Here is an 11208-nt window from a genome sequence, read left to right as displayed (position 1 = left end):
TGTGATTCCATATGTGTGTGTGTATGAATGGAGAATTTTAACCTCCATGTTTTGCAAAGTTGAGGATTCGACACAGAGAATTTGAAAAGTAAAATTATTTTTAAAAGGCTATGTTTCATGCAGTCTGCACTAACACTCCTAAACAGCGTTGTGTTTGTGGGGCAGGATGAGCAAACAACAGGCCTGTGCTCAAAGCTGCTGGTGCTTGCACTAGGCCAGGGCTGTATTTCCAGCTGCTTGTATTTCTGCTGACCCATTCCACCTGCCATTTTCTAAACAGGTGGGCAGCGCTTTCAACATTTTTTCCCCCCAAACACCCCAAGTTTGGAAAAACTACAACAGATAGCAGAGGGAAAACCCTTCCCTCCTCTGAGCCAGAGCTTGGCGGCGGCGGGACGCGAACCCGCGACCTTCCGAGCCCGGGGGAGGCGCGGGGCCGAGCGGGCGGGGCGGGGACGGGCTGGGAGAGGACGAGGAGGAGGAGAAAGAAAAAAAAAAAAAAAAAAGGAGGAGGAGAAAAAAAAGGAGGAGGAGGAGGGAGCGGTGGGCTTGCTCCCGTAGCAGCCAGGCAGCGGCTCTGCTGCAGCCTGCTCCCTTCGTGCTGCCAGATCCCTCGCCCCGCGCCGTCTCCTCTCCCATTTTTTTCCCCCTCTCTCTCCAAATCTAATTTTTTTTTTCTCTCCCCCCTTTTTTTTTTTCTCTGCGTTTTTTCCTCCGGCCGGCGATGGATGGCGGCGCTGCCCGGCTGCGGGAGCTCGGCGCCGCCTGGGCTGGCGGCCCCCGGGTGCTGCTCGGCGGGGCTGGGAGCTGCGCTTAGGAGAGGGGCACCGCCGCTTCGGGGGGGTTTCGCCCTTTTTCCCCCTGTTTTAAATGCTTAGAGGCGTGGGCATTTAGCGCTTGAGTTTTTTTTTTTAATTTATTTCCCCCCTCTCGCCGCCCGCAGCTGCCCCCTGTATCTAGTGGGTGAGGTGGGAGAAGGGGGAGGCTCGCTGCTTTCCGCAGCCTGCTGGGGGGGGTCGCAGCGCTTCGTGCCTCCTCCCGTGTGCGCTCGGGCGAGGAAAATGGAGGCTGTGATCGAGAAGGAATGTAGCGCGCTCGGAGGGCTCTTCCAGACCATCATCAGCGACATGAAGGTGAGCGGCGGCGGGGAGGGCCGGGGGGCAGGTGCTGGGGACCCCCCCCACAGCCCGGGCACGGCGCCCAGGGAAGCTCACGGCAGCGGGGGGGGGGGGACCTGCATCGCACCCCCTGCTCTGGGGGCTTGGGGGGGGCTTTCGCAGGCCCCCCCCCCCCTCCTTGCTGGGGCGTGCAAGCTGTTAGCTTGCACCTTGGGCAGGTTTTTTCCAAGCCCATGAGATCGAAAAAACGACAATATGTATATTTTTCCCCCCATTTTTTCCTCCTCCGCCTTTTATTTTTCATTATCTTTGGGGGTGGCGGGCAGCGATGCGGAGGAGCCGCGCGGTGCCGTGGGGTGGGGTCGGGTCGGGTTTGGGGGACGCGAGGTAAAAACATCCCCGGCCCTGGGGGAGATGCTCAGAAGTTGACGTGCTCCCGGGTTAAAAATCAGCGACGGGGCGTTATTTTGGCACGGCGTGTGCTCACCGAGGGGGTACTTGGCGCTTCGTGTGCGTGCACGCCAAGGTCTCGAGTTCCCAGGTGCCTCCTCACCGCCGCCAGCCACCAGAAAGCTCTGCGCAGACCCACGCGAGCGGCTCCGAAAACACCCTTGGCATCTCCGCAGGGTTCGCTTCGGCCGAGCGGACGCCTCCCGCCCTTGGCTCGTGGGGACAAATAGCCCAAAAGCTCTCCTGCGTCGTGCCGCCCGTGCCCTCCCCGGAGCCCCGCGGCTCGCAGCGCCGGAGTACTGCAGAATACTGCAGTGTTCCCCCGGACAAGGGCAGCTTGTCTTCCTCCGGGCCCGCCCGCGAAGGACGCGGTGGCCTGGAGATGTGGAGGGCGATGGGGCGAGCGTGGCGGTTTGGGGGCAGCGGGGACCGCGTGCCTCCAACCCGGGTATTGGGGTGGGAGCAAGGGATCTGCCGCCAAGGAGCCGGGAGGGCTGCGGGAGAAGCGATGCTGGAAGGAGGACGGGAGCTGCTCCCACAGGGAGCCTGGGCGCAGGTGGACGGCTCCTGGCGTGGTTTCGGGGAGGAGATGCCGTTTGCCCGAGAAGTTATTTTTTTTGGCGGGGGGTTTCGCGCACGATTCCCTCCGAGCAGATCGTGGGAGGTGCTCGATGAGAAGCGTGGCTCGCCGAGAGCAGGCGGGTTGCGGGGAGGAGGGGGCGTGCGTGCGGGGATCTGTCAAGACAATGCTGCAGTCCTCGCGGCCGCGCTCCTCATGCTGTCAGCCCCCTTCTATTTTGAAGAACAATTCCACCTTAAAATAAACCAACAGCACCCGCCCAGGACAGGATACGATCCTAAACCCCAGGATCGTTTGCAGGGAACACGCAGGAGCTTTCCGTTCCCCACAAAGTGCAGTTTGGGGATCCAGCTCGAGGGTGTTCGTTCCTGGCTTCTTTCCACAAGTGTTACGTTTGGTTTCCCTTGCTCTTAAGCACATAGACCCTTGCTGTGTTGATTTATTTATATATTTTCTTACACACTGGTGCTTGCATGGGAATGCTGCTCCTCAGAAACATGTTGACATGAGCGTATGGAGATGGGCACAGGTGTGAATTTTTTATTTTAATCCTCCATAGCAGTGGAACCTGTTTTGTGAACCGGAGATTACTGCGGGGGGGAGGTTTGGGAAAAATCACACCGGATCCTTAGCAGCGTGGTGGATGTTACGGTTAAAAAAAATGTGCTTGTTATTTAACATGAGTGGAACAAATAATTTCTTACCTGGGCTTCAATTTAGTGCAGCTGATGAGACGCACGAGGGTTCTTTGTGATTTGTGCACAAAGGATTGTGACGATTTCTCGGGGGGGAAAAAAAAAAGTAGGTAATTTTGACAGCTAACCAGAACCTTTCAGCTAATCATACCTTCGGTAGTAGAGTGAAAATTAGCAATTGAAGTGCTGCTTCACGTAGTCAGGTCTGTGTGGGCAGGCTTCTGGCAGGATCTTTGAGACTTCGTGTGGGGGTCTGCCCACACACCCCCGTGCACTATCTGTGCCTGGCTCTCGTTGCAGGCGGAGATCAAGGCCCCAAACGCCCCGCAGTGCTGAGGGATCTGCTGCAGCATTCGCCTTTTTTAACTAAATAACTTGCAGGTTCTTTTTTATCATATTGCTCTGCCTTCAGCTTAGCTGTGAAGGCAGTAGGGTTAATCGCCGATACCCTGAAATTGCTCTGAAGTTTTGCCAGTGGCTGCAGATAGGTGCTGCAGCCAAGGTGATGAGGATACGGCCCATACAGACAGATTTTAGTCTTTGTGCGCTAATAGCGGACGAGCTCAGGTGTACCCGTGGTTAACTTTGAGCTCTCCTTGATGTCAACAAGGTTACAGAAACAGGAATCGCAATCCTGAGCGATGGGATTGCTTCTTTCTGGTTGCCTCAGTGCTGTGTTAACTTTGAAACTTAATGAGGGCGATATATGCAAACGTAACCGGTGTGTCACAGGTTTTGATAGCAGGATTATCTCTTGGTGGCTGAGGATGAGCCACCGTTGATGGCTTCTCCAGAAGCCCTGAATTTTTCTTCATCTTCTGCCAAAAATAGTTCGGTGATTAATACTCAACCAAAAAAGCTCCGAAATAAAAAACAGTGTAAAGCTGTGTGATTTAGAGAAACGAGGTTACCGAGTTAAACGTAAGTGGGATTTTTCCAATCCGTTCTTACACAGCATTTTAATGCACACATGCAACTCCAGTGACCTGATAAGGGAAGTCCGTATTTCATATTTTCCACGCAAAATGAGAGTCATGTTTGTTGAGTAGTGTGTAGGTGTACATGGTAACAGAGTTGGTTGTGGAAAGTCCACGTTGGGTTGTGCTTGGCCACCATGCTCTAGAACTGGGTTTTGATGCTCGGGGGTTTCAAGATCTGATTAAAGAACCGTGAAGCCTGAAAAGCCCAGCCCATCCTTCAGGTTTTGTCCATTGCCGCAGCCCTGATGCTTCCTATGATGGCACCGTTGAGCATGTGGCGCTTAGAATTTGTTATATTCTTATGCATAATCTCTTCCAAAGTGATAAAAGTTTATAAAAGAAAAAAAAATAAAGCGTGTGTGTCCCGTTGGAGGAGTACTTGTGTGTGCCGTATTCAAACGCCGTGCGGTTTCTCTTTGAACGCGGCGTACTTTCTGTGGCTCCCCGCGGGAAGGGAGCATTTGATCTGACCGGTTTGTAACTCGTTTCTGGCAGTCGAGAAATGAGGTGCCATAATACGCTGCTGATTTCAATATTTCTCGCGCTGCGAAGCAAAGCTCGGCAGATGATTTTTGGGAGGGCCTGTTGCGTGCGGGTTTCAAAAGATTTGATCTGCACATGAGAAGACAACTTCTCTTTAATGCCGCTGTTCCCTGTGAGTCCTAATTCTGTGTTCCTTTTAATCGCTCTCTGCTTGCTTGATGGAAAAAGGAGGACAAGAAAACCCATCTGAAAACACTGAAATTAAACCTGTGTAGCTCATCCCTTGCTTCACGTTGCTTGTTTTCGTTTGTTCTGTATTTGTCTCTTTTGCCAGCGCGTGTTTAGGTGAGGCAGGGGCTTGCTGTATGTGCGCAGCGCCCATCACCGTGGGGTAGGTGTAGGGGGAATGTGGGTAAAGAGCAGCTGGACCAACGCTGGTTGTCCGTGACTTCAGTTGTAGCGAGTGAGAGAATTTACAACGTTTTTATGGGTCCTGTGAGGCTTACCATTTGGTTTCAGTCATCTTCCCCACGTGCGGTGGATGTGCAGGTACGAGGGGGACTTTGACCTCTCGGTGAACAAAATCAGAAGGTTCCCAGAGGATGAGTGACATTTTAGAAGAAAAAAAAAAAAAAACACACATTTTTTTTCCAGGTGTGTGTGCCTCATTTGTGATCTCTTAACTGAAATCTCAATAAAATCAACATTTTGCTTTCGGTGGTAACTTCTGCTTTAATCCTATAAAGGAGGCGAATGCTTCCCTCCCTTGCTGCTGGTGGGGCTCCCTGGGATGAGAAGGCAGCGTGCCTTCGCCTTCAGCCGTGCACGGCTCCCAGCCTTGCTTTCCATCCGAGGAGAAAGGAGTGAGCATATGGGCATGAGAAATATTTATGTTTTTGCAGCCTCTTATCTCCCGTTAGGATGTGAGTGGTGAGAAGCAGCCTTTTAATCTCGCTTTTTTTTTGCGGAAGATGGAGCCGGGGGTGGTCACAGCAAGGATTAGGAGCCATTTGTTAAGTAAGGCACGATTTGCTTGTGAGGGATGGCCTTGTGCTAGTCACACCAGTAATACGAAGTGAGTCAAAATAAATAAATAAACGCTTCCTGGAGCAGATAGAAACGTCGAGGCTGTTCCTACGGCAAGTACAGCTGCAGGCCCTCAGTGTCCACGTTAATCCAAGGGACAGCCTGTGTGTAAAGGGGAATCCGGGCAGATCTGCTTTCCCCTGACGTGTAGCGATACGACAGCTCTTCTGCAGCTGTGCTTTATTTGAAGCCCGGGATCTCTGTGGAGATGAGGAATGTTCAGTTCAATGACTTTAAGGTCTAATTTCAGTCCAGCTGTTGAGGATGGTAACTCTTGTAAGGAGAAAAAGCTGAACGTACGACGTGCAGGTGGAGGCTGGGAGAGGAATGGACACTCCTGTCCTCCCTCTGCCGCGCGTGCTGGGTGGCACTGGCACGTACCGATCTATTCCAAACCCAGAAAATCGATGTTTATCCCCTTCCCCAAAAAGCGTGAAATGAGTTCCGTTCCACTCTACGCAGATTCTGCTTTTCTTCTGCATTTTCTTGTCCTTGAAGGTTGGTGCAAACCTTTAAGTATGCTTGCGCTTAGCCAGTCGCCCTGATTTCTCTCCCCGCTGCCTCCCAACAACCTGCTTGCCCAAACATTCGGTTTGCTTACGCTGGAATTCCTCGCCTTTCCGAAGCAGCTGCAGCATCTTTCTGTAAACATCTCTCCGGGGGAGGCAGCGGCGGCTGAATGCTGGTGCGGGAGAGCGCTCCTGCAAGCCCGCTTAGATCCTGGGGTCCGTGCAACGCAGCATAGCTGGGAACATACTTGCAAAGCATTTATTATTTTTAGGGACACATTCTTGATCCAGGCACGCCTGTATGAGCGCTAACAATTCACACGACCGCCGAGCATTTGCTATGTAAATGCGTCCGAGGCTGGCTCGTTCTGGGGCATACCGAGGGCGAGGATTTTTATTTAGTGCCTTTTAAAAGGACTGCTTTTGGATCTGGTGGCATGCTAAGGGCTGCATAATAGGGCTCGCCGTGTTGGAAGCGTGGAAGGAGTTGTGCAGCGCTGCATGAAACACAGTCAGCTGAACAAATGTTGGAGGACAAGAAGTCTGTGCAATGTCAGACTGAGTGCTGGTTAATGCCTAACCGAGGGTGATCGTCAGGAGACTTTGCTGCTTCTTTCCTCAGTTCTGAGTGTGCGGGATACATATTTTTTCCAAGATAAAGAAGTTGCTGCAGTTGATGGAGTATTCTTGTGTACCTGTAAGTAGGCTGACGGGCAGAATGCTGTTTTCAGCCTGTGAAAAACGCGTTTTGGGTTCATGGTCTGCCCAGAGACGGCGTGGCCTTAAAGCGCAGAAAGCACTTGATGGCAGAGAGCAGGATAGGAACAGCGGCTGCAGAGGTGTTTTGCTCTGCTTCAGAGGGCGCGAAGATGAGTGCAGAGGGGTTCGAGTTAGTGCCACAAAGAGGCTGCTATAGAAATGCGTTTGCCTCTTCAAGTGTTTGTTTTCCAGCTCAAAACGATGCCTGCCTTGGTGCTGCCCCATTGACTGGTATCTCTGCTGACCTTTACGGATGTTAATTGACTTCTTCCTGCTGGGCTGTGCGATAGCCTGAACGCCGAGGTGTTTGGAAGGGCTGGAGACAAAATGTCTGGTAGCCTCGTGGGTAAGACCGTAGCAGCTTTCATCTTCAAAGTGCTGGGGAAGCGTGTGACTTAGCTCCCAAGAATGGCTCCCATTTTACAGAAAGGCAAGTTACGGCTGCAGGTTCAGTCACTTCTACTCCTTTCCCCTAGGACAAGAAGGGATTGAGTACATGTGGATCACGGAGTTAATGAGGGGATGGTTTTTAAGCTGCCAGTGTAATACGTGTTGCTATATACACCCACACCCCACACAGCTTTCTTGTTGCTGCTTAAGACTTGTTGCTCTTCCCCTTGTGATAACCCAATGTTTTTTGGCGGCAGAGATGAGGTCTGCAAATGAACGATCAGCTAGCAACACAAGTGTGTTCAACTCCTCTTTTGTAACTGAAATTAGGGGGGATCTCTGTTTCTGATTGGAGCACCTTAAACACAGGGTGGTAGATCACGAAGAATTTGGCTGTCCGGCAAGGCTGTGCACGAGCTCTGTATTTTTCGCTCTTCCAGTCAACGAACGTAAGTGTTGTGTGGGTCACTTTAATTCTAGGATGCTGCCTGGTGTACGCACAGCAGTTAATAAATCACCTTGGATGTATTTAAAAGTACACCTGCAAGAGTGAACTTGCGAATGCTGATTTCGTCGGCGCGCACAATGCTATCGATAACCACGTAGCTGGAGAAATTTGGTTCATGGTATAAAAAGGTTCAGATTCTTTTGTTCCCATTTTTGTCTTCCACATAAACTGCTACCACACTTCTCACGCAAGGATAAGATTTTTTACCATATGCATTAGATGTGTGCTTTGTAGTTTCATGGAAGCCGTTTGCGTAGTGGCTTAAAACTTTGCGATAAGGTGCTTCTCATCAAAATCGTCTGTGATCAAACCGAAGTAACTTGGAGCTTGGAAGGGATTGTTTCTTTTCTCATGAGGGAAACGAAGAGCAAGGAGCTGGGGACGAGCATAGTGGCACTTCATGAACTTTAGCCCTACCTTGGCAGTAAAATACTAAAAACTGCTACCTGGCAGCCGCCTCTTCCCTGGTGTGGTACTTCTGTGGTCAATTCAGATGCGCGGTAGTATCTTGTTGCCAAAGTACTGGTGTTTCTTGGGTCCTGGAGATTGTTTTGAATGCCCGTGCGATGGAGATTGTGCAAAGATCAAGCGATGAACGCTCAAACGAGGGTGTCTCCTGCTTCTGCGGATGCCTTGGGAAGAAGTGATGAAACCTCAGTGGTGGTGGTGTTACCAGCACAGGGCTGTTGGCTCTGCTTCGAGACTGTCCTGTATAGGCATTAACTTGAATGAGTGCCTCTTGATATTTTAATTATCCTAGTTTTGATCCAGCTGAAATATTGTGGGTTTAGAAAATAGCTGCCGAGTATGCACAGTGGCCACTTAATGAGTCGGCAGATGAAAGGCGGTATTGATGAGTCTCCGAGGAGAAATCTGCTATTCAGGCTTGCAAACTTGTTTAGACCTGCAGGGAAGAACATGGAACTAAATGCTTCCTCTGGAAGACTGCTTAATGTCCTGCTTTTCTAATGCAACATGGGATAAAAGGTTCCCCAGAAGCTGTGGCTAAGTTGTTTTGTGTTTTTTTTTTTTTTTTTTCCCCCTCTTGTGAATAACTTCCTGTGTTTATAGAGAGGGAGAGACTGTATGCTTATGCATGATATATTTTCTCACAGCACGAGTATAACTTTTTTTGTTTGCTAATTACCCAGTCTAGCTTGGATTTAAACCATGATGTGTTTGAGTTGGAGTTGGGTTTCTTTGTCTGAAGTACTGTGAAACCGGGCTGCAGGTGGCATGGGTTTGACGTGGTCCTTATTGACGTGGCAAGGAGGCACACGATGCGTGTTGTAAGCCGGGATGCCGTGCAGCAATCCAGGCGAATGAATTTGCATGGGTCCTGGCTGTGCTACAAGCTGAAGTCACAACCATGAAGCAACTGGTGTCCACCACTGGAACCATTTAAATACGGGCTAGTGGGGTGCAGGCTTTGTTGTAATACAAATTAAAGATTTTAGAGCTCTAACAGCAGAATCATACCTGATTTGTGTTCCCTCCCCTTTTAAATGGGTAAATGGTTAGTGAGTTCTACTGAATACCTGCGTTCTCACTAAGAGGTGCTCAGGGAACTGGTCGTTCTTTAGGGTTCTTCAAATGGTTTTGAATCAGAAATCCAGAAAATCAGAAATCAGAAATCGCTGATGGTTCTGGGCTTTTTCCCAGTGGGGTGAATATCCTCTCCTGCGGTTTCCTGATTGGATTCATCTTGATTTTATCAAAATACTGTGCCATTGCCCATATCCTAGAGTAGCTTGTTCTCTGTGTCCCAATTCCCTGTTCAGACTGAAAAACAAACAGTCTTGAAAACTTGAGTGGTTCCGTGATGTGTAGAAGAAATATCTAGTAGGCTGGTTTTTTAATAGCATAAGAGATTTCTTCAGTAGTGTTTTGTTGCATAATTTGCAATGTTGTGATAATGTATATATCACCTTGTGAAAGCAAAGCTTGGCATGTGTATTTATACTGTGCACGCTGAGGGAAACTCATTTCCAGCCCCCCGCCTGTTCCCTAAACAAGTAGCAGAAATAATGGAAATGGGTATATAGATACAAGACTTTGATTTTAATTACCCCTGCTTTTAGTTCCTGGAGGGTAGTTGCAGGTTAAATGACATCTTAATCTGATCTTTGACATGCTTTTACTTTCACTTGCATTCTCTATAATCTCTCAAACCCTGTGTTTGTATCTGTATCCTCTTCCAGTCGGTAATTTGCATGTTCGGTTCTTTTGAAGGCTGTGAAGTTAACGTCTTAACGCTGTTGCTGACTTTTCATTCCTTTTCCAGCAAGTCAAGAGTCAAGAGCCCCATTTGCTGCTAGAGCTAAGCCTGAAGTTCCCCTGTGCGTGGCAGGGAGGAAACGCTCAGAAAGAGAGAAGAGACTTGGCAATCACGCAGCCCCTTTCCTTGACTTGTGGGAGCAATTTAGTTTTCATTGTGTGAAATCAGTACCGGGGCGTTGTTGGCTCAGTTCTACTTTCGAATTTGAGGTATATCTGAAATGAGGTAAATGAAACCAAAGTAATCATGGAAGAGGTGGTGTATACACCTCTGCATCTTCATCCGTATCTTCATAAAGAGTGAGATCTCTCCCACTAATAAAATTAATGATTCAATCTGTTGGAAGACTGATGCTATTCTGGGGAATGGATGGAAAAAGATGCAGCTTAGAAAGCTTCATGAGAGAGGTTCTTGATTTGCTTATTTTTCGACCTAAAAAGAGGAAAAGCCTACAAGCAGATGTATTTTTTTTTTTGCCCTCCGGATGGGGAACAGTCATTAGGAACTTCATGTAAGGTGATGTTCAGTCTCATCTCACCTGTGTCTTGCAAGAGCTTTTGTGGCGTAGGCAGTGTTATCCATGGGACAGGTTTGACGAAATGTGTGGGTTGTGCAAAGAAATGCATTAGTGTTGGGTAGTGCTTTGTAACTCTTGCAGTTGTGACTGGCCAAGCGCCCTTTTCCCCAGTTGACTACTGATTCTTTCGGAAGAGAGGAAGAGCTTCCAGTGCCAGATGCTAGCTGGGTGGGGAAATTGATTGTCAGCCACTGCATCTTCCCACATGCTGAGACATCTGTGGCCGGAACCCCTTTTTTTTCAGGCTGTCAATTGTTTTCCTGTCCCCTTCCCCTCCACTTCTTCCTGTTTTTTTCTGTTGAAGGCCCCCTGGAAAAATGATAGCCTCTACGTGCAGACCATACTTACTTATGCAGGCCATTTTTGTGTGTGTGTGTATAACATCTGTGACTTTGTGTGGTGTCTAGCACAATAGTGCCTTTTCACTCCTTGTACGTAGTGTAGTGCATACCACAGAAATGAAACATCCATGATAATCGTTCAGATTCTGAAATCTGATAAAACTACATATATTATATATATATTTAAGCTTTGTTGTTAAGCACCATTTACTTTGAAGATTGGGAGGACATGTGAAGTAGCAAAGTTACAATTTTGTTCCAGAGGTAGATGTGTGGCATTTGGATGTGTTACTAGGGTGTGAAGCTGGGTAGCAGTGCTGTGTATTTGGGACCCAGCTTCTCAGCTGGTCTTAGCTGAATGATTACACTGAGGTGGAGAAGTCCAGCTCCTGTAGCTAGCTAGAGTCGTGCTTTTTTTTTCCTTCCTATTGAAGTCTGCTGATAGTCATTCAGT

At 49.1% G+C, this 11208-nt stretch overlaps 1 protein-coding gene across 18 annotated transcripts in view; it reads left to right on the top strand.

Moving 5' to 3' along the window:
* The first annotated feature begins 518 nt into the window (after window positions 1-518).
* MTSS1 (MTSS I-BAR domain containing 1) overlaps window positions 519-11208 on the top strand; it is a 125249-nt gene continuing 114559 nt past the window's right edge. For 6 of the 18 annotated variants that reach the window (XM_048050534.2, XM_048050464.2, XM_048050500.2 and 3 more), the window contains exon 1: window positions 522-1133. In XM_048050534.2, coding sequence (XP_047906491.1) covers window positions 1062-1133 — 72 coding nt within the window. In that variant the 5' untranslated portion in view covers window positions 522-1061. Of the gene's footprint in view, window positions 1134-6562; window positions 6599-11208 lie in introns of those variants that run through there. The other 12 variants (XM_048050513.2, XM_066990726.1, XM_066990730.1 and 9 more) reach the window with 5 other exon arrangements.

The sequence above is a fragment of the Anser cygnoides genome, chromosome 2 (genome assembly GCF_040182565.1).
Source record: "Anser cygnoides isolate HZ-2024a breed goose chromosome 2, Taihu_goose_T2T_genome, whole genome shotgun sequence".
Lineage (NCBI taxonomy): Eukaryota > Metazoa > Chordata > Aves > Anseriformes > Anatidae > Anser > Anser cygnoides.
This window is presented reverse-complemented; position numbering and strand designations above follow the sequence as displayed.